The 24,499-nt window shown below is 42.0% G+C and overlaps 1 protein-coding gene across 1 annotated transcript in view; it reads left to right on the forward strand.

The window, feature by feature from the left end:
* Window positions 1-4,357: 4,357 nt before the first annotated feature.
* LOC308668353 (uncharacterized protein) overlaps window positions 4,358-24,499 on the forward strand; it is a gene marked incomplete at both ends in the record, with an annotated part of 102,396 nt that continues 82,254 nt past the window's right edge. Inside the window, one exon of the mRNA XM_081328213.1 lies at window positions 4,358-4,732. Coding sequence (XP_081184339.1) covers window positions 4,358-4,732 — 375 coding nt within the window. The remainder of the gene's footprint in view (window positions 4,733-24,499) is intronic.

The following is a 24,499-nucleotide window of genomic DNA, read 5'->3' on the forward strand; positions in this document are numbered from 1 at the left end:
TCATTCAAAATGGGCATGATAAAGGACCAAAATGGCAGGGACCTAACAGAGGCAGAAGAGATTAAGAAGAGGTGGAAAAATTACACAGAAGAACTATACAAGAATGAGCTTAACGTCCCTGATAACCATGATGAGGTGGTCACTGACCTTGAGCCAGACATCCTAGAATGTGAAGTGAAATGGGCCTTAGGAAAGCTGAGCAACAACAAAGCTAGTGGAGGTGACAGTATTCCAGCTGAGCTATTCAAAATCTTAAAAGAAGATGCAGTAAAAGTGCTACACTCACTTTGCCAGCAAATTTGGAAAACTCAACAGTGGCCACAGGATTGGAAAAGATCAGTTTACATTCCAATTTCAAAGAAAGGCAGTGCCAAATAATTGTTCAAACTATCGCACCATTGCACTCATTTCACATGCTAGTAAAGTTATGCTTAAAATCCTACAAGCTAGACTCCAGCAGTATGTGGATCATTCCAATCCTAACCGTTGGGTGAAGGGAAAGGGGTTCCTAATTCTTCTCTTCTGTCACACCCCTCTTTTTTTTTTAAAAAAAATCATTGTTATTACAAAATGTTATTATATATTGAAGTGGACATCAGGCTTATCAAGGACAGGATCATGCATCATGCTAAGCTAGTAATTCAACCGTAGCTAGTGGACAGGGTCACAATAGGGTGAATTACGTATGATTAATGGATCTGGTAAGTTCAAGTCGAGCAAGTTATATTATAACTTAGCATGTTGTTTGAACCCCGAAAGACACTAGCCACAGAAGCAAGCAGACAAATCCTAATGAAAAGTTGCTACTAGAACTTTTGGGTTTGTACTAACTTTTCCATCCAGAGACTGGGACATGGAGGGTATTGCTTAAAAGAGAGAAAAGGCAGACATAGCAAGGAAGCTTTGAAATATCTGTCTCTGCCTTTCATGGGGCAAATCGTATTTGTAGTCTACCTTTCATCTTTCCCCTATCCAGGGAGAAAAATACAACATTTCTACCGCTGGTAAAACACTTCATTATGGAAATGTTCTTTCAGAGTAATTAAGGTGGCTATTTCACATACATCTTTTAATGGGCATGTTATTCTGGCAGGGTTTCAATATCTGTCAGTCATACCAGTAGTTGTTATTGTTTGTAGTCTTATTAATAAATATGCTATATTATTGAATCATATCGGGAAACTAAAGGATTCCAAATTACAGCCCGGCAGACCTTTGACAGTTGACAGCTGTCAAATGGCTGCCAGAAGCATCTACGCATGCGCGCCGCCCCGCCGGCCGCCATTCCCGATGACAGCTGTCAAAAGAGCTGCCGGGACCAAACACGCACGCGCCGGATTTGACAGTTCCCGGAACTGTCAAATCCGCAGTCCACAATCTGGTCCTCGAACTGAGCTAAGCGCTCAGCTGAGAGGAATTCCCCGGCAGCCGTCGAGCTGTCAAAAATGCCGCTCGTCGATTGGCTGTTCTCCGAGCGGCGGGAAAAATACTGTTACCTGATTGGTTATGATGTTTAACAGTTCTCTATATAAGCCTGGATTGTTTGACAATCAGCCGCCAGGAGCTGAACCGAATAAACTTCTGAAACCTTGCCGATGGTCTCGCTTGTGTCTTTGTAAAGACAATTCACCTGGCGACGAGGATGGGATCCCGGTACTAGAGAGCTGCCGCTGAGCTAAGTCACACCGCGAAGGAGTTCCGATCCCTCTCGCTGACAAGTCACTGCTGAAGCCACTTTCGAGGGTAAAGGAACCCTTCGGCAGCTTGAACAGTACTGTGGACCCAGACCATGGCAAATTTAGGTCACGTCAGAGAATTCGACGTCCGTCACCCCGAGGGATGGGAGTCGCACTGGGGGCAAATTGAAGGCTACCTCGTTGTCAACAAGATAACGGAGGACCGCCACAAAGCCGCAGCTCTACTCTGCCTCAGCGGGCCCGCCGTTTACGACATCGCTGTTGGGCTCTGCAGCCCAGACCCCGTCGCGACCGTCCCCTACGCTGTGCTGACCGACCGCCTTAGCAAGCATTTCATGCCCCGTCGGTCTGAGCTGTATTGGCGCCTCCACTTCGCCCGCCGCCGCCAGCAACCTGGCGAAACGTCCACAGCCTTCGTCGCGGGGGTTCGTCACGCCGCCCGTAGGTGCCAATTTCCAGACCTGGAAGACCGCATCAGAGACCAGGTTATCGCCGGTCTCTCCAATGAGCGGCTCCAGCGGAAATTGGTAGCCAAGGCCACGATGGACCTCGCTCAACTCATACTAGAAATCATGGCCTACGAAGATAGCCACCGTGAGGGCTCCCCAGTGCTCAGAAGCAGCCCGGCCGGGTCAGTCCACCACACCTGGGAGCCGGACATCGAGCAGCCAGAGGCCTATAACGGCGTCGACGACATCATGTCCCGTTTCAACAAAATGAGCGCCGACTACGGGAGAAACCGCAAGCCATTCAAACCAGCCGGTCCAGGCCAAAGACCCACCTCCACCGGCCCAAAGCCGAAGTGTGCCAGCTGCGGCGGGGCTCACGCCAGAGCCACATGCCGTTTCAGAAATGCAAAATGCCACGGATGTGGAAAGACCGGGCACATTCGCTCTGCGTGCCGCAGCCTGAACCGGGAAACCCTCCACGAACTTGAGGAAATTCCGGCAGGTAGGAAAAAAGTCCTTTCCCCTCCCACTAAAACTCCCCAGTCCTCAGTATTGTCAATTAGGGCCAAACAAAAAAACTGCACCGTCCACCATTTACAACCTAAAATTAAGATTTGGGTTAAGATTCAAGGGGTGCCCTGCGAAATGGAAGTCGACTCCGGGTCCTCTGTTTCAATAATGTCTTGGGATACTCTCAAAAAAATCGGGTTTAAAAGCAGACGCCGTATTTCTATACAGCCCTCTAAAATACTCCTCGCAGACTTCCAGGGGGCCGCCATTCAGTTAAAGGGACAAGCACAAGTTAAAGTAGAATACAAAAGATTCCTGGGGCACTTAACGGTCCAAATTACAGAGGCACCCAGGACCACCCTCATCGGGTTAGACTGGTTCGAGGCTCTGGGCATCCACCTGGAAGGCACCAACCGCATACAATCCCAAACACTAGAACAGGTCTGCCAAGCGTTCGCGGATGTTTTCGACGGAACGCTTGGCAAATATACTGGCACCCCTATAGACCTCAAACTAAAACCTGAGGTTGGTCCCATCCGCATTAAGGCAAGAAGGGTCCCCTTCGCGCTGAAAGAAAGAATTGAGACCGAATTAGACCGTCTAGTCAGCTTAGGGGTCCTAGAACCAACAGATGGGGGAACCTGGGAAACTCCCATTGTGACACCAGTTAAACCCAATGGTGATGTGAGAATATGCGCGGACTATAAAGCAACTCTAAACCGCGCATTGAATCCCCATGCATACCCAGTACCTGCAGTCAGAGACGTGCTATCAGAAATAGGGTCCGGCTCAATATTCGCCAAACTCGACCTGGCGCATGCCTTCCTTCAGCTACCTGTCACCCGAGAAACAGCTGAAGCCCAAACCATTGTTACACACCGCGGCGCTTTTAAGGTAAACCGCCTACAATTCGGCATCTCAGTGGCTCCTGGTATCTTCCAGGAGGTTATGGAAAAAACCTTAAAGGGAATACCAGGTGTCTGCCCCTATTTCGATGATATACTCATCGCAGGGGAATCGGAAAACAACTTAGCGGACAGGCTACAAGAAGTACTATCAAGATTTAGGAAAGCGGGGCTAAAACTCAAACGCGAAAAATGTTCCATAGGCGTCCCATCCGCAGATTTCTTAGGCTACAAAATTGATTCGCAAGGAATTCACCCCACCAACTCAAAAATCCTCGCTATCAAAGCTGCCCCAACCCCTAAAAATAAAACTGAGCTCCAGGCTTTCCTTGGGCTTTTAAACTTTTATCATGCCTTCCTGCCAGGGAAGGCAACCATCGCAGAGCCTCTCCACAGGTTACTCGACAAAGGGGCAGCCTGGCAGTGGACATCAGCCCACGAAAACAGTTTCAAATCACTCAAACAAATGCTTTCCAGCAACGCCACCATTTCCCACTACAAAGAAGACAAACCTCTCTGCATAGCCTGCGACGCTTCCCCATACGGGATCGGAGCAGTTTTAAGCCATTTAGACAGCGATGGCACTCAAGCCCCGGTGGCTTATTATTCAAGAACTCTTTCCAAAACGGAAAGAAATTATGCCCAGATTGATAAGGAAGCCCTTGCAATAGTGGCGGGAATAAAAAAGTTTCACGACTACCTTTACGGCCGCCCTTTCGTGATCTACACTGATCACAAGCCACTGTTAGGACTGTTCACCTGGGACCGCCAAACCCCCCAAATTTTGTCACCTAGGATGTTGCGCTGGACAACATTCCTCGCAGCATATTCCTACCAACTAGTATACAAGCCGGGGAACCAAATGTGTCACGCTGACGCTCTCAGCAGATTGCCTCTGCCCCACTCGGAACCAGACCCTGCCCCAGCTAGCAACATCTTAGCTATCCAAGAACTCCTGGAATGCCCACTGACAGCGGACGATATCGCTGCCGCAACATCCCAAGACAAAACACTTAGCAGAGTGTTAGCGTGGGTACACACTGGCTGGCAATCCTCCTGTCCAGGCACAGAATTTCAACCATACTTCTCAAAGCAAAACGAATTAACTTCGCACTTGGGATGTTTACTCTGGGGGTGCAGGGTAATCGTGCCGCCCAAACACAGACCCAAGGTACTGCACACATTACACGAGGGCCACCCTGGCATCGTAAAAACAAAAGCCTTGGCCCGCAGCTACGTTTGGTGGCCGGGAATAGACCAGGACATAGAAAAACACATTGCTGGCTGTTATTTGTGCCAGGAATCCCGCCCACTCCAACCCAGAGCTCCAATCCACAAGTGGGAACTCACAAAAAACCCCTGGTCTCGCATCCACATCGATTATGCCGGACCTTTCCAAGGGCAGGTCTTCCTCATAGTTGTGGATAGTTATTCCAAGTGGCTGGAGGTTCTCCCGGTTCACAGCACAACGTCCGCCGCAACCATCCAAGCCCTCAGGGGAATCTTCGCAACACACGGTCTCCCCGACGTTATTATATCTGACAATGGCCCTCAATTTACTTCTCATGACTTTCAGATCTTCACGAGGAGCAATTGTATTAGGCACTCGACATCGGCTCCCTTCCACCCATCGTCCAATGGCCTTGCAGAGGTTATGGTGAGGACCACCAAAGACGCTCTCAAAAGAATCATCACAGGAAACTGGCACCGTCGCTTGGCACAATTCCTTTTAGCCCACCACGCAACGCCCTGCTCCTCCACCGGCAAAAGTCCGGCCGAACTCCGATGGGGTCGCCGCCTGGTAACAAGGCTCGACAGACTCCACCCCGACAGACCTGCAGCCGAATTATCACCCAAAACTCAGCCAAAAACATTCTCCAGGGGTCAAAATGTTTGGTCTCGAGATTATGGGGGAAGGGATAAGTGGGTTCAGGGGGTTATCCTGGACCAAACAGGACCGTTGTCATATACAGTGGACACTGGGACAGGACTTGCGCAACGCAGACACGCAGACCAGCTCCGACCCAGGTCACCCCCCAACCCCCTTCCGCAATCAAATCTAGGCGAGCCTGCGCCATCCGACATTCACGAACCCAACGAACCTTTCCCTCTCCAGGACCCGCAACCGCCTGCGGAATTCCCTTTGGAAACAACTCCACCGGCTCCGCAACCCGTAGAAAGCACCCCCTGCCTCCGACGGTCTAGCCGAGCCAGAAGACCCCCCGCATACCTCGCGGACTTTGAGTGGAAAGGAAACCCGCCAACAGCAAAAGACCCCGTTAATAATACTTGTTTAAAAAGTTTAAATGTTGTTACAAATAACGTACCAGTTCTGGGGGGGGGAAAAGGGGGTGAATCATATCGGGAAACTAAAGGATTCCAAATTACAGCCCGGCAGACCTTTGACAGTTGACAGCTGTCAAATGGCTGCCAGAAGCATCTACGCATGCGCGCCGCCCCGCCGGCCGCCATTCCCGATGACAGCTGTCAAAAGAGCTGCCGGGACCAAACACGCACGCGCCGGATTTGACAGTTCCCGGAACTGTCAAATCCGCAGTCCACAATCTGGTCCTCGAACTGAGCTAAGCGCTCAGCTGAGAGGAATTCCCCGGCAGCCGTCGAGCTGTCAAAAATGCCGCTCGTCGATTGGCTGTTCTCCGAGCGGCGGGAAAAATACTGTTACCTGATTGGTTATGATGTTTAACAGTTCTCTATATAAGCCTGGATTGTTTGACAATCAGCCGCCAGGAGCTGAACCGAATAAACTTCTGAAACCTTGCCGATGGTCTCGCTTGTGTCTTTGTAAAGACAATTCAATTATTGTTACAAATTGCCTTGGAGGCCCTTTTTGAGTCCTCCAGGGGTGGCTTAGAAATCTTATAAATAAATAAATCCCTAAAGTAAAATGCATCAAAACCAGCATTATTTTATTTATGCATAGTCCATCAGATAGTTCTGACAAATTTAGTACTGTAATCGGTCAGATCCTTCCCAAAGATCTATAATATCTAAAGATGCGGTTGCAGCATATGTTCTATTCTAATGCAACTATTTGTAATTAATGAGTTGAGATTTCTATTGCATCCAAATGTTTTTCCAGATGTTTTACAATGACACCAAGTGTCCCAACCACTATTATTTTGCTTTTCTTCATTCTTTCACTTTATGTCTCATAGGTTCTTAACTCTTCATTCTCGAACACTTTTTCAATATTCCACCAATAACAGCTGCTGCTCCTCTTCTTCCTCCTCTTTGTCTTCATCATCTTCATCTTCTCTCATTTATTTTAAAAAAATATTGCATGTATCTAATTGTTAGAGAGAGTCTATTTATTGAAGTGGTTAAAGGCATTAGTCTAAAAACTGGGAGACTGACCTTGGAATAGTCATTCTCTCTGAGCCACTTCGGAAATCTTTGCCAAGAAAACTGCAGGAATATATCTAGCCAGTCACCAGGATCAAAAAGTGACTCAGAAGTGCAGGTGTACACTCACACACATCCTGGATGTAATATATACCTTCAGAATGACATGCGTACAGAATTTAAAATGGTGATGAGGAGTCTGTGAGCTGTGGGCTTACCATCTGTGCTCTGCTTTGCTGCCATCTGTCTACAGGCAGAATATCAGCCATAGGGGAAAATGGCAGGATATCCTGCAATTATTAGGGAACATAATCCAAACAGTTTCTGGAAGCTGTACTAAAATCTCACTTTTTGATACTGGCACTTGGTAAAAAGCAAGGGAAGTGGAAGTACTGATAGTGAAGAGAATAACCTTTGAAATTATTCTGTGGAACACATTCTTTGGTGAACCACGTTAAGGGGGAAAGAGTGCAGGGTGACCATTAATTTAGACATAGGTAAAGGTTCCCCCGCACATGCGTGCTAGTCGTTTCCAACTCTAGGGGCCGGTGCTCATCTCCGTTTCAAAGCCTAAGAGCCAGCACTTGTCTGAAGACGTCTCTGTGGTCATGTGGCCGGCATGACTAGACACCAAAGGCGCATGGAACGCTGTTACCTTCCCACCGTAGTGGTCCCTATTTTTCTACTTGCATTTTTACATTCTTTCGAACTGCTAGGTTGGCAGAAGCTGGGACGAGTAACAGGTGCTCACTCTGTTACACGGCACTCGGGATTTGACCCGCCAAACTGCCGACCTTCTGATCGACAAGCTCAGCGTCCTAACCCACTGAGCCACCGCGTCCCTACAGTTTAGACATACCATACTTTAAGTGGTTGGTGAAGGCTGAACTTGGTAATTTTATGTAGTTCTCACTCATGTGAGAGCTTAAAAATAGGATTTGTTCCTAGCAAAGTGGCACACAGATCTGTGCTTTGCAGGTTACCTTTGTGCTGAGCAACAAGTGAAGTTCCAATTCTATGTCCTTTTATTTGCAGGGTCAGCTACTCAGCGTGAAGGAGCATTTGATTTTTTTTTACTCAAGATGTTGAAAGTAAGTCAGGCAACTTTTGAGAACAAAAGACAGACAAAGTAATGCCTGTTGTGCCTAGCTATGTGATGTGCTTTTTTTCAGGCCAGAATAGCAAGTTGGAATTAAATTATAGAAATTTAGTCCTACCATTTGGAGGACAATAGCAACAGAAAGATGGGTCAGGTAGAGCTATTGGTTAGGTAAAGACAGAGAAATGAGGCAGGTTTTACTTCTGCATCAAATGGAACTTTAGGTCAATGAAATCAACTGGTCTCTCAGTGAAGAGCTGCCTTGATAGGAATATTTGACTGACTGACTGAGTGACTGACTGACTTACTTACTTACTATGTTCACTGTAGAAGGATTACTTAATGGATTACTTATGAAGGATGAAAATTGGCTAAAGGAGGGGTCCCCAACCCCTGGTCTGTGGACCAGCACCGGGCCACAGCAGGCCAGAAACCGGTCCACGCAAAAACAAGCAAAGCCCCATCTGCAAGATGCAGGCAGTACATGAAACCACGCCCCCCCCTCTCCGGTCCTTGGAAAAATGTCTCTCCACGGAACTGGTCCCTGATGCCCATAAGGTTGGGGACCTATGGGCTAAAGGAAAAGAAATGTGTCTTTTTTAATGCTGATTTTTTTAAAATGAAAAAAATTGACAAAACTGTAAACTTACATCTGTGGCTGTTTCTGTATGAATGAGCATTTGCGGAGGCACCTATAAGTTAGACGCATAGTTGGTATTTCCGCTGAACGCATTGTCAAAAGCGGCATGCCAAAACTGGGGGTCAGTTTTAGGGGGTGGCTTTCAGGGGGTGAGATAGGTGTCTTAAAGCTTGAGCCATCCATTGTGCTCCTGAACTCTTTCAGTCTGCCTTGTGTTTCTAACCCAGGGGTTAGACGGACTTATTTAGAGTAGAGTATCCCCCTCCCCCTTAAATTGATGGTACTTTCCAAGTGTCTAAAATCTATGATGTTTTGTCATTCGTTAAAACATAGGTACTGCTAGTTGTGGGTGGGATCAGAGCAACACGAATTAGCTATTTTAGGCTGATGTGTTCATAACAGCTCCCCTCTTACATATCCTTGTCTTCTGCCATTCTGCACTGGTTTCTCTCTATCAGTACTGACACTACACTGCTTGAACAGTTGTATGATTCTGTAACTGCTTTAATGCTGCCTTTCTCTAGTGTAGCCCAAGACTGAAAAAGCAAAAGAGTAGAATAAGGAGATCAACCCAGGGCAATGCCTCCCAAACAGCTGCATGCAAATAGAAAGTGACAAAAGGTAAGATGGTGGTCACGGCAGTGTGATTAAAGCACCACCCCTTTACACAATTTCTGTGATGCTGATGTACAAAAGGCTGGGGACTGTGATTGTGGTGCTGCAGCTTGCTTGCTTTTTCCCCCCCACAGCTTTTCTGGCCTTGGTGGATACCCAAACAGAGGATCTAGTAGGGGTTTTTTTTTTGCCTCTACAATAGGGAAAAAAAACCAAGAGAAAAAGACTAAATAAAAGGTCTACTAGTGACTTAGTTCCATTCATAATTTCATTATTTGGTTCAGATAGGGACAAAATGAGATGTAGGAGGCAGGGCACAAGGAGCGGTTAGAGGCATTAACAAATGCAGCAGCATTATGAGTGGCAGATATTTATTCTGCTGGCTCGTAATCTGCAAAAAAGGGAATGCTGCAAAGCTGAAGGAACAAACCCACCAAGTCAGAATGGCTCCATTTGACAATAAGTAAAAACAGAGGCAAGGTAGAGATCAGCAATGGGGAAGCAGATTTCATGCCAATGTATGGTTCTGTTGACTTAAGAGGTTTGATAGATTGCACTTTAACTCAATAGTAGGTAAAAATCAAATAAATTATAATTGAGCATGAAAAACTCTCTCTCTGTATCTCTCTGTCTCTCTTTCTCTCTCTCTCCCTCTCTCTCTGTATTCATATTCTGTTGAAATAGAAATTAAGCCTTTCAAAATGTTGCCATTAATCCAGTAGAGAGATTCATTTAGCTAGCTTTCATAGAATTGCTGCTCTGAAAATATGAAGTTTAAAAACCAACCAACTCATCAGAACAGTTCATTAGAGGTAAGCATCCCAAATCTTGTTCAATAATAATTGTACTAGTTGAGATATTTATTCAGACAGTAATATTCATTGGTTGTGTTCGTATGGGACACCAATTGGCAAAAGGAATGAAGTGACAAATGGCCTTTTGGTAGGTCATGTTGGCTTGTTACTATATTATTCCTCTTGGTGGTTAAAAATAAAACATAATAAAATTGTGTATAAGTTCAGAGAGATAAAACTAATTCAAAATGGCAGTATAATCCAGGTAAAATGAACGGTTCTAACCATATTTTTCAAAGATGTGTTGGTAGAACATCTTGAAATGCAAACAAAAGTTAGATCCCACATTTCAGTAGGGAATGTATTTCAAGGGTTGGCTGGAATCAGCAGGGACTGCAATCTGGACAAACCTCCTCAGATTTTGTTGTGTGTGGGGGGGGGGGAGAGATCCTCTAGAACAGGGGTGTCAAACTCAATTTCATTGAGGGCCACATCAGCATTGCGGTTGCCCTCAGGGGGCCGGGTGGGTATGGCCAGGGTGGGCGTGGCTAGAGTGTGTATGGCCTACTGGGTGGGCGTGGCCAGCTCTACATCGTTCGCATCAAGGGTGCCTATGGGGGCCTGGGCAGGAGTGGGACAGATCTGAGGGTCTCTGGCAGAAGGAGGGTCTCTGGGCCGGGGCCAAGGCAGTGGGGGCCGTTCCCTCACTGTTTCCAGGATGGCTTCGCAGGCCACATGAAACCACTTCGCGGGCCGGATCTGGCCCCCAGGCCTTGTGTTTGACATGTCTGCTCTAGAAAGAGATGTTCTTTCAAATCAAGTGGCTAAAGCCAAGTCATATTGGGATTTTAAAGATCAGCACTCTTTATTTTGCATTTCACCAGAAAACAAACTGACTGCCAGTAAAGCATTTTTAGCACAGTTGTAATATCACCTCTGAGTTTTTCCAGAGACCTGGCTGGCTGCAGCGTTCTGAAGCAGCTGAACTTTTGAGTTAAACAGATAGATAGGCCCATGTAGAGGCTGTCCCAGTAGTCATACCCATAAATTACTAGTGTTGGTATCACAGTATTAAGATGATTTTCTTCAAAAAGAGATGCAGTTGGCATACCAAGTGAAGTTGATGCAAGGCACTGCTGAGCCTTTACTTCAATTTTGGGAAACCAGACAGAGATTTGGATCTGGATCTGTCCCTTGTGGATCAAATATGACCCTATTCAGATGAAGAAGATCTACCATCTCAGGAAGTGTGATGCTTCCAAAATATGAAAGTTAAACTTGGCGGAGGAGAGGGAGATTTATTCAGGTAAAACAACTTACACCAGTTCATTTGGTGACTGTTTAAAGTTAGAACGGTACTGAAAAAATGACTTATGACTGTTTTTCATACTTATGACCATTGCAGGATCCCCATGGTCACATGATCAAAATGCAGATGTTTGGCAACTGGCATGTATTTATGATAGTTGCAGAACGCTTCTGATGGGCAAAGTCATTGGAGAAGCCACTTAACAACCTTCGTTACTAACCTAACAACTGCAGTGATTCACTGGGGCAAGAAAGGTCATAAAATGGGACAAAACTCACTTAATAAATGTCTTGCTTAATAACAGAAATTTTGGGCTCAGTTGTGGTTGTTACTGCATATACATTTGCTTTGTAGGGTTTGTGATTTTTCCATAAACATGCCACTTCATATAGCTTAAACAGTAGTTGTGGATTGTTGGTGGCCATGCGTGGTACTTCATGAATTTATCAGCTGCTCTGAAATTACCTTCATTTAGGTCAGGGGTGTCAAACTCAATTTCATTGAGGGCCGCATCAGCATTGCGGTTGCCCTCGGGGGGCCGGGTGGGTATGGCCTGGGTGGGTGTGGCCTACTGGGTGGGCGTGGCTAGAGTGCGTATGGCCTACTGGGTGGGCATGGTCAGCTGTACAATGTTCACATGAAGGGTGCCTTTGGGGGCCTGGGCAGGAGTGGGACAGATCTGAGGGTCTCTGGCAGAAGGAAGGTCTCTGGGCCAGGGCCAAGGCAGTGGGGGGCCGTTCCTTCACTGTTTCCAGGATGGCTTCGCGGGCCACATGAAACCACTTCGCGGGCCGGATCTGGCCCCCGGGCCTTGTGTTTGACATGTCTGACTTAGGTTATGGTGTACACCAGGCATCATCAAACTTGGCCCTTCTATGACTTGTGGACTTCAACTCCCAGAATTCCTCAGCCAGTCCACAAGTCATAAAAGGGCCAAGTTTGAAGACCCTTGGTGTACATAGAAAGTGCCTTCTTCTGGCACAAAATATACTGCTCAAAAAATAAAGGGAACAGAAAATAAGACATCCTACCATTAAATACAGTACATTGTGTTGTTTAAGTGTTCCATTTATTTTATTTTTTGAGCAGTATATATGCAAGTACACTGTCTTCATTTTAATATTAGTTTATTGCTATTTGATTCCTGTGGGTAATTTTAAGTTCTATTCTTACCAGGTGTGGTGGTTTTCTTCTGACATTGTGACAATCTAACGTGAAGCACTTAAGAATATGACTGTCACAATCATTTTTGACATCTGTTCTTGGTAAGCAACTACATTTGAAAGGTTCACAAGCATGAAATACTGTATATAGTTCATTTTAGAAATCTAATATTCTTATGTTTTACTTCTCTGTTAAATGGAAATGTTGCAATTTGGCTAAATGGGTCCACTTTCAAAACTGCAAGAAAGTCACCCATCAGAAGAAAGTAAATAATGTAGCAATGAGTACAGTACACCAAGGAGTATTATGTCCTTATTTCAAGTTATAATCTAGTTTGCTACATTGAGAACTCACAGAAAAATCAACAGAATCACTTTTTCTTGTATAAAAACCAGTGTGCTTTGGATATTATGGACTCAAACCAAAATGTATTTTTTCAAACCCAACACTGTGTTTCAACAATAAATGCATTCAGTGAGGATATATTTGCCATGACCTGACTGAATCCCAAGTGCTGAAAAAGCAGCCATATAGATTCCTTTGTTTACACCTGATTAGGTTGCCAATGAATTGTTAGAAATAAGCTTCTTCCAACATATTTATAGGGATAAAAAGAGGATAAGCTCACAAAGAAAGGATCTCTCTCTCTCTCTCTCTCTCTCTCTCTCTCTCTCTCTCTCTCTCTCTCTCTCTCTCTCTCTCTCTCTCTCTCTCTTTGTGTGTGTGTGTGTGTGTGTGTGTGTGTGTGTGTGTGTGTGTGTGTTTCTGGTTAAGTTGGTTGCTAATGCCACCTGGTGGGTTTACGAAAAATTGCAAACAAACCATTCTGTTGTATTAAGTTTCTTTTCCAGGTATGTAACAGTGATTGCAATACTGGATTTTAAATGAGAGAGATTACAATCTATATTTTTTGGAGGATAGCCAGCAATTGCTGAAATTGTTGATGGGGAAAAAAAAGAATTTTATTTTGGCCCTCATGATTTAGGGGTGTTGGGAATCTCATTTGGGCTTTGGTTTCCTAGAATCACTCAAACAAATCATCAGTCACATTTCAGCAATGGCTGAAACAGCCTGGGATAGAACAGTTTTTTGGGTTTTTTTACACTGATGTCAATTTGAATTAAGCATCAGTTTAATGCAGTGGAGGAGAACATGGCATTGGAGAGAAAGATGAATAATAATAATAATAATAATTAATAATAATAATAATAATAATAATAATAATAATGATGATGATGATGATGATGACGATGACGACGATGATGATGATGATGATGGAAGGGACCTTGGAGGTTTTCTAGTCCAACCCCTTGCTCAGGCAGGAAACCCTATACCATTTTGGACAAATGGTTGTCCAGTCTCTTCTTAAAAACTTCCAGTGTTGGAGCATTCACCACTTCTGGATGCAGTTTGTTCCACTGATTAATTGTTCTGTCAGGAAATTTCTCCTTAGTTCTAGGTTGCTTCTCTCTTTGATTAGTTTCCACTGCTTCTTGTCCTGCTTTCAGGTGCTTCACAGAATAGCTTTACTCCCTCTTCTTTGTGGCAACCCCTGAGATATTGTAGCGCTGCTATCATGTCATCCCTAGTCCTTCTCTTCATTAAACTGGACATACCCAATTCCAGCAACCATTCCTTATATGTTGTAGCCTCCACTCCCCTGATCATCTTTGTTGCTCTTCTCTGTATTCTTTCTAGAGTCTCAACATCTTTTTTAAGTCATGGTGACCAAAACTGGATGCAGTATTCCAAGTGTGGCCTTATCAAGGCATTATAAAGTGGTTTTAACACTTCACGTGATCTTGATTCTATGCCTCTGGAGCCTAGCACTGTGTTGGCTTTTTTGGCCACTGCAGCACACTGCTGGCTCATATTTAAGTGATTGTCCACTAGGACTCCAAGATCCCTCTCAATGTGGTGATTCATGTCTCCATTCAGATATAAAGCTCACCATGAATCTATGGACATTTTATAGGTACTTTCTTTATGTTGTCCCAGGGTTGTCATGAATATAAAAAAGAAAACATATTCTATCAATCTATTGAAATCCAAGTTTTCCACAGTTTGAAGGAATGCTATACAAGCAGTCCTCGACTTACAACCATTTGTTTAGTTTTATCACATGGTCACATGATCAAAATTCAGATGCTTGGCAACTGACATGTATTTAAACAGTTGCAGTGCCCCGGGGTCATGTGATCGACTTTTGCAACCTTTTGACAAATAAAAGTCAATGGGGAAGCCAGATTCACCTAACAACTATCTTGACCATTGCATTGATTCACTTAACACCTGTGGCGAAACAGGTCACAAAATGGGTCAAACCTCAGTTGACAACTGTCTTGCTTAGTAGTGGAAATTTTGGGCTCCATTGTGGTCATAAGTTGAGGACTACCTACAATAGAGACAAGCTATGTTTGCTCCTAGTGTTATATATCAATTATCTCTTTAATTGATGTCAGTTATTGCAATACGCATCAAAACAGCCTTGTGATAGTTCATCCTTTTGTCCATTGCATTGCAAGTTTGGGGGTTTCTTCTTAAAACTGACTGGAACAGCATTTTTACAAACTATGCTACACAATTTGCTTCCCTCAGAACAGCATAGCATTTGTAGTGAACCAAAGCACGTGCAGCAAACTCAGTCTGTATTTGTCTCAGCAGAACCATTTCTTTGGGGGCGAGTGTCCTCCCTCCACTCTTTTACAGGGTACAACAAGTTCGGTATAGTTGGTGAGGGAAGTTGGCCAGGAGACAAGAAAGAACTACAAAAGGTTATATTTCTCAAGACTCATTATGTGTATCCGTTGTATAAACTTGCCACAGTCAGACCCAAACGCTTCATAAAGACAAATGGTTACTGTCATGATCAAAGGCTCTTTATGTGAATAAATGTTCACTAGCTAACAGCCGAAGATGTGAAATGTTGTCACAGTAACAGTTGTGCTTCTTAAAACCAAGAACCCTGACGAGTGGCCTCATTTAACCCTAAATCTGCTTACAGACACATAGCATTCTTATTCAGTCTATGGGGTCTCTGTTCTCTCAGGGTATAACTGAAACAAAAAAACTGCAAAAATGGGCCACAGTCAGCATGCACTCTCTTCATAGTGGGGAAAGAACTGGATGGCAGTTGTTAAGTGGTGAGGCTCAGTACAACAGACCAAGAACTGTTGGATGGAACTGTTGCCCATCACAGGTAAAAGTAGACCATTTAAATATACATTCTTTCTTATATATAAGAAATAGTTTTTATAGGGTTTTATAAGGTAGGGTCAGGATTAGGGTTGGGATTTGGGATAGGGTTGGGGTTGGGGTTTTTCCAAATAACATTTTCAATATTTAGCAAACAGCATAGTGTCTGGGTACATATATATAACTAACAATAATAGATATAGTTAATTATCATAAATGATATGTTAATTAATCACTCAATAGCCTTCTTACTAATATATATTCAAAATTACATATCATGTTCCTTTCTGACTCATTTTTGTAGCCATTGATAGAAATTATTACTATTTTTTCAGCTTTATTCTCTTTACTAACTTTTCAGAATAGTGGAGATAGTGGGCAGGAAATTTTAAAATTGTTTCTTGTATTGTGATGTAATTTGAAGTTTTTGTTAAAAAAAGTTAGCTGTGGCTCGAGAGAATTATATTGATCTTATCAGAAATGTTCTCTGATAATGGGTAAAGGAAGAATAAACCAGGAGAAACATCCTTTCAGAGATTAAATATATTTAGGATAAATGAAATTATACTTGTTGAATATTATTTCTGCAGGCCCATATTCATAAATGCAATGCCACTCATTATATCAGTAATATTCCAGTAATATATTGAGAAATTAGGATATATACATGCAATAAATATTGTGAGTTAGCAATATTTAGCATATTATAAATCAAAAGACTTTAAATAGTTTGGTATGGGAAGGAGATGTTTTATTGTGTGTTTTATTCTTCAGAAATAATAGGCACTTTATAAATTATCCATTATTAGCAAAGAAACCTATTGTGCATTAATTAGTATGCCCATAATTTGAGGGGCATACTTCTGTGTCATGTTAAACCACTCTGTCTGGTTAATATGAACATACAGTCCTTGTCTTCTTGCTGTCATCTTTAACCATGTTCATGACATGTGACTGTACTATAGCTATCATTTCTAGTTAGCTCCAAACTGGAACTTGGTGCCAAGAAGTAAAGTCTGGCTTTAGTTAAATACTTATTTATGTGATGTTTTTTGGCACACGCTTCAAAGAAGCAAGCATAGAGTATTAAAGTACAGATCACAGCACTCAAATTCAGTTTAATAAGCCATTCAGTAAGTAGATAAATAGCAGCAAGAAGGCAAAATGAATGATGCAGTGACATTCAAATTAGCGCCAAATACTGGTGAGGGGAACAGTGTCTGCATTGTAGAACAAAAGGCCAGTGCCCATATGAAATGTACAAAACTGACTTCCAAAAGCAGAAAAGCAATCTACTGCAGCAGTTATAGGCTTCTCCTGATAATTGCCATTTAAATTACAGGACTAATACTCTCCGTATTTTCATTCCTGCTTTGTGAAAATAAAGAGTTGCTGTTCTGAACACAGTTAGCTTCCTTGAAATTCATTGATAAATTTGGGGACTGAATTGCCTAACAATGCATGGATGGCAGCCTTGATCTCTTTGGAGAAATTGCAAAGATAATTGAAGTTTACCTCTTGTGTTGTTCTTTTTCTCCCCTGCCATCTGCATTAGGCCACCCAGAGTGTTCGACCGTTATGCTCATCTGAAATAAGTCCCCCTTGTACTCAAAAGCATCGTTTTTTCTGATGTATGATAATAAGTGGCAGCCCTTTCTCGCGGCCTGTTAAGAATCTTTTGCATCAATGGAAACAAATGGTTAAATCACAGGGAAAAGGCCAGTAGAACAGCCCAAATGAATAAGCCCTGGCTAAAACTTGTATAGGCACAATTACTTCTCCTTGACCTGCTCACATTGGGCCATGGTAATGCCTCCTAAGACCGTAATCCTACTCTTTGCTCAATAGAAATATACCCATTCGCAGATCTTCAAAATATCAAAGCAGGAGTGGTCAGCTTGAGAGTAAGGAAAGGACTCACCGTTGCTAGCCTTTCAATATAAAGTTTTGAAATATATTTTATTTCTTGTTGAATATTTATGATTTTATAAAATTAATTGAACTATGTTATCTGGCCTTTAAAAACAATCAAAGCAGTATTCATAATGAAACATTAAAACAATTGTGTTTGGTAAATCTCTAACATTTTAAAAGCCTAAATTGAAAAGACTGTGCTTTTCAGAGAGGTAAAATGCCTGGAGGTCCATTGCATTTCTTTTTTCAGTAAATTTAGTTTATTTATATATTAACACTATAAGATTCAACAATACAAAAGAAAATAGTAGGAAAGATAGGGGAGGGGAAAGGAAAAGGGAAAAGTGTGGGGAAAGGGGGAAAAAGAAAGAAAAGGTGTTGACCGCTGACTCCCTTTGGTGCAGTAGAATAATATTATAACATCAAACCTCACCTTTTTACTTTTACATAATAGTATAAACTAGCCATTTCTGTAAAAACAAACCCATCTAATCGTTAAAACCCAAAATTTTGAGGTCCGTTGCATTTCTGATGGGCATATGTGTTCCACTGTTTGTGAGTTACATTTAACAAGAATCTTTCCAGGAGATCTCAAAAATTGGGGCTGTTCATAGCAAAAGAGACGTCCTGTTCCACAGCCAGATTCTTCACATCTAAGTTAAAATGAAAAAAATCAAAGAGATGTAATCAGAGTATAAAAAAAGGTAATGGTTCCCCCGCACATGTATGCTAAAAAGGTAAAGGTTCCCCTGCACATGCGTACTAGTCATTTCCAACTCTAGGGGCCGGTGCTCATCTCCATTTCAAAGCTGAAGAGCCAGCATTTGTCCGAGGACGTCTCCGTGGTCATGTGGCCGGCATGACTAGACGCAAAAGGCGCACGGAACGCTGTTACCTTCCCACCGTAGTGGTCCCTATTTTTCTTCTTGCATTTTTACGTGCTTTCGAACTGCTAGGTTGGCAGAAGCTGGGACGAGTAACAGGCGCTCACTCTGTTACGCGGCACTCGGGATTCGACCCATCAAACTGCCGACCTTCTGATCGACAGGCTCAGCGTCCTAACCCACTGAGCCACCGCGTCCCTTTTAATCAGAGTATAATATACCCATAAATTCTAATAGAAAAAAAAATAAAATAAATAAAAACAAATAAGTTCAAATCCAGCTGGCTGGATTTGTAAAACATGCTAAACCATAAACTAGGGGAGGGCGATCCTTTTATTTTAAGAGTTGCACTGGACATTTTTGAGGAAGGCATGACTTGGGGAGAATCTTGGAGTCTTTTTAAAGCAAACACAGTACAATATATGAAATTGCTTTTAGGATTTACACCGCAGTTATTGTTCATTTTTAATTTTTATTTTTCAAATGCCCAGACACTCCCAGCAAAGCCAGCTTGCAACCATAACAGTAAAACTTGATGACCGACAAACCAATCAATCAATGACAATAAAATCAGCTTATGACAACACCAATAAAAAAACATTTAGTATACTTCAGGAAGAAGTGCTGACTTATAAAAAGATGCTTTTGAATTAAATGTACCTGAAATGTGCCACATGCTCCATCCGAGAGAATCCTGCTCATCGCAATCCTTGTTACTGTAGCTTCCAAGTTTCCCTCAGAAGATCTCCACATAAAGTACAGTACAATAATCTAATTACTCTGAATAGTAATCTATACAGCAGGATGAAGCATTTTGGTGCTAATGAAAAGGGGCTAAATTGATAAATAAAATGCAGCTAATAGAAGGTGCCCCTTATCTTAACACTCACCAGAACATTCAAGAAGAATGTAAGGAGCCCGTAAGGCAGGGGTCCTCAACTTTGGTAACTTTAAGACTTGTGGACTCCAAGTTCCAGAACTGAAGTTGGGAGTTGAAGTCCACAAGTCTTAAATTTGCCATGGTTGAGGACCCCTGCCACAAGGTTCAAATCTTGCTTTAAAGAGGAATGGGAATGAGCTTTATTGTCATCCTGGCCACAATTTGGTCCTTGCAAAAGCACATCACAGAGACTCACACACATTTTGAGAACTAGATTTGTATGACAGGTAAATAAAGTTGACACTCAGTGCCCTTTCTGATGGTCACTTCCAGCAGCTTTATATAGATATTAAAAAGTAATGTGGATAGAAAAGAGCCTTGGAACACTCTGCAACCCAACAGCTGTAGGTAGGAAGCAGTGCATTCCCCAAACTATCATTTGAAGCTGGCCCTCAAAATAGGAGTTGAACCATGACTAAATCATGTCTCCAATGCTCAATTTCCTTTGCCTATCCAGAATATACTTTGATCAGTAATAGCCTAAACTACCAAGAGATCTGGAAGATATCTTCTGCCATTGCATTCCCAGCTCACACATCAAGGCAACCAATGTCATCTTGTTATGTGCTTTTCATCTTAGAGTAGCAGGAATCTATACTGGAAGAAGCTCTAAGATCATAAAAAGGGCTTGACAGCTATATTGCGTTCCAATCCTTGCCATAAATTGTGGCTCATAAAGTACAGTGATTTAATTTACATACAGGTAGTCCTCAAATTACAAGTACAATTGAGCCCAAAGTTTGTGTTGCTAAGTGAGACTGTGGTTAAGGCCCATGTGCCCCATTTTACAATTTTTCTGGTTCCTTTTGTTAAGTGAATCACTGCAGCTATTAGGTTAGTAACACAGTTGTTAAACGAATCTGGCTTTCCCATTGACTTTGCTTGTCAGAAGGTCACAAAAGATGACCACATGATGTCAGGACAGTGCAACCGACATAAATATGAGTCAGTTGCCTGAAGTTTGATTAGGTGACCATGGGGATGCTGCAATGGTCGTAAGTGTGAAATATGGTCATAACTCATTTTTTTCCAGTGCCGATGTAACTTTGAACAGTCACTATATAAACTGTTGTAAGTTGAGGACTACCTGTGTTGTATTAAATCAGAATTGGTTTTACTCTTGCCCTAAGTTATTGTGCAGAATTAAGTTTAATTGTTCTCTGAACTAATTCTCTAGTTTAGGATGCTGCCTTTATCTGGTAAATTATAAAGGTAAAGATAGTCTAACTTACAGAGCACTGACAAAGCAGAATAGAGGTAGTTGGATCTTGGAACTTTTTGTTACAACAGTATCACTATATATGTACGTAATATTGTATGCGTGTTTCAATTCAATGCCTCAAGTCCTGCCACATCAGAAAGGAAATACAGAGTTTCCACATACAGAGTCCTTGTGAATAGGTAAACAATGAGATCTAGTATCACTAATTTCATCTTAGTGACATATTCTTACTTGAAACTGCATTTTCTTTTTAATTTTCTTTTTCTAATTTGGTGGTGAGGAATAGTAATAATGTACTTGTCTAAACAAAAGGCGTGTAAATAGGTCTTTTTCCCCCCCTCCTGATATGAATTTTAAATCCTGCCTTCATGGTTTTTGTGTTGGATTTTTAAAATTCAACACAAATTGATTTTGCATTCTGCCAAGTGGCTTTATTTATCTCACTTAATACCTATAATTTAATCTTTTATATACAAAATTAGCAGGATATGAGGCCATTCACTTTTTCTCATTGCAATTTAAATTAGAAGTTTATATTGGCTTTGTAATGCAAAAGCGACACCGATAATAGGGTAAATTAATCCTTTTCAGCTGGAAAGCTTTGGTGGTGGGGGGAGGGTGTGAGAAAATCCAGAACCACAGATAACACACTTGCTTTTAAGCTCCGGGCACTAAGGATCATAGATGTGTTTTAGTAATGAACAAGTGCAATCTTTTGACTTTGTTGCTTTGCCAAACCATTAGACCGACCCACAAGTCAGCTTGTTCTGAAAAACTGAATTCTATCTCTCAATGTTTAGAGAGGTGCTTTTAAATCATGGAATTGACCTTCAAGATAATGGTGCTGAAATTTCAACTATAAAATAAAAGTTTCTATTAATAATATAAAGTATAGTGAATATTTAAGTAAATATTTAGGGAGGAGTTGCTCAGAAATAAGAGAAGCAGGAGCAGAAATACAATCAAAGGAAACGCTAAATGACTCTGGGTTAGAGTTCTCAGAGGGTGGTGGAACGCTGCAGCACAGTAGACCAGGGCCTACAGATGGCTGCAGAACAGGTACTACAGACACTAGCAGACCAGGGCCTACAGAGGACAGCAGACCAAGTGCTATGGAAGGCAGCAGACCAGGGCCTACAGAGGACAGCAGACCAAGTGCTATGGAAGGCAGCAGACCAGGGCCTACAGACGGCAGCAGACCAAGTGCTATGGAAGGCAGTAGACCAGGGCCTACAGACGGCAGCAGACCAAGTGCTATGGAAGGCAGCAGACCAGGGCCTGCAGACGGCAGCAGACCAAGTGCTATGGAAGGCAGCAGACCAGGGCCTACAGAGGACAGCAGACCAAGTGCTATAGAAGGCAGTAGACCAGGGCCTACAGACGGCAGCAGATCAAGTGCTATGGAAGGCAGTAGACCAGGGCCTTCAGATGGCAAAAACCAAAAAGAAGGATTTTCAAACAACAAACTCAGGTGACTGATACTATTGTGGTATGCAATACATGTTCCATGTTCCATGTATGTGCTTATACCCAAAGAACACCCAAACTATACGTGCATTAGATGTAAACTATGTAAGCAAAGGGTCTCGAGACTAATTGTGTCTTTTACCCTTTCCTTGGGTTCAGCCTGGTCATCTCCTATACTTGCCTTCCTTTTTATAGCTGAAGTTCTACCTTTCAAAATGATTGGCTCTTGTTCAGACAATGGATATATCTAGATCTGAGAATAAATATGGTTCCTGACCAAAAGTCCTGATGAAATGTTGACCATCAGGTCATATTAACTTAGTTTATGTCATTCAGTCTGGTTCATTAAAATGATTCCAATAGATTTTCTTGCAAAATTCTTGTTTCCTGCTTGGTTTCTAGGTATAAGTTTATTTTGGGAATAAAGTTAGACATAGGCAGGGTGGGTTACATAGCCTCAACTGCTGTAATGGTGTAACCTGAGACTTATCTAGCTTTGCTAGAATTAATTGCTTTGCTTTGTCAGGATATAATTGAAGTACAGGAAAATAGAGAAGGTGAAAGTCAAGTAATTGGGCAAACCATTTCAGAACGAAAGAAAATGATTTTATTTTTAAGATAATTTAACTTGAGTTTCTTTAATTAAGACCAAGAAGAATATTATATTACTATCCACCTTCAGCACAAATGAAAACAAAGGAATTCTGGTAAAAGCTGTAAATAAATAAAATAAATCCCACTAATAGCTCTGAACTAGTTCTTAAAGTTTCTGGTAGCTGCTTTTACTTAATTACATTGGCTTAGATCCAGAAACAGACAAGTAGCCTTTTGGTGATGCAGCAAGGCGTTCCTATGTGCTGCTCTTGCTTCAATCCTTAATACATTAATTAAATGAGGACCCAGATTTTCAGGGGCAGTGTGCTGACTCTGTAAACCACTTAGAGAGGGCTGTGAAGCGGTATATAAGTCTAAGTGCTATTGCTACTGCTATTTTTATGCAGTTTGTGTGCTGTGTGGATTGGATCATAAGCATAAAGTGGAGATAAAACTAAATCCTATCCAAGGGTGGGATTGTGGTCCCACAACTCTTCAGCACGCATATGAAAACAATGAAGATGATATCTGGCAATAGTAAAACATTAAGAATATTCTGTTACAACTGTAAGAAATATACTGGGTACTTTTTAATACAGTTGCATTAAATGTTAAAGTATGAAGATAAAAACTAACAAGAACTAATAAGAAAGGGAATTGAAAAGATTAAACAAAAATATAAGACAGAAGTGCAACAATATATGTGTGTATGTATATATGTATATGTGTGCTTATGTGTGTATAATCTTTTTGTAGTAGTTTCTGTTAAGATTCTTTGTTGCTGAAAATCCATCTAACAAGAGAAACATTAGGCATATGTTCAATTTTATTCTGAGATATTATCCTTTCCTAATACAAGAAATGGAATACTGTATTCTCTTATGGGTTAAGTTATATGACTTCTCTGTTTATAAAGGAGATTCAAATCTCCTCAACTTATCTAAGGGCTAGAACTGTATTTTGCTATGATGGCAGAATAAGAAAGTTTCATTTATGCTGTTGGGGGAGAAAGAGGAGGTGGAGTGTGATTATTATAATGATGGTTAATATTATGATAATGTCAGTTTTATGATCCTATGCCCACAATTTGGTGAATAATTACCCCATAGATATAATACCTTTAATGTGCTCCCTTATCTAGATGTGTTTACTAACATCTTAACCCAGTACATATTCATCAGTATTTTATTAATAGGATATCATATTTTGAATCTTCACAATTTGGTAGAATATCTGTGGCTTACTTTTTTTCAAAAAGCAAACTTCTATGTTGTAATGGTTTCTTTTAAATCTCAGATGCATCTTCATGCTGCATGGGAGCGTGGGTGAACATGTTGGGCAAATGCTTTGTAGTTTATTAGCAACTCTAAGTAATCTTTGAGTTTGGAAAGATCTGGGAAGGAGCAAGGAAGAAAAATCTTTGAAGTGTAGTGAATGGAACTGTCCAGCTTGCAGGATGCTGATGTCATTCCAAGAAAAACTGAATGATAACAGTCAGTAAATCTGATGAGTCATTACTGCAAATAAGAAGGCCAAGGGAGCACTGTTTTCAAAGATAATGCTTTAGTAGACAACCAACAATAAATAAAATAGCCTGAAAATCCATAAAAGCAACAGAAGCTGATTCAGCCATGATGAGACATCCAAACACACGGGGAGCCCTGTTGACTCATTAGAAGTGCCCTTTTAAGCCCTAACAAAAACTGTGTCAGTAAACAAGGACATTCATTCATCTGAT

Source organism: Vipera berus (genome assembly GCF_964194415.1).
Source record: "Vipera berus genome assembly, chromosome: 1".
Taxonomy (NCBI): Eukaryota; Metazoa; Chordata; class Lepidosauria; order Squamata; family Viperidae; genus Vipera; species Vipera berus.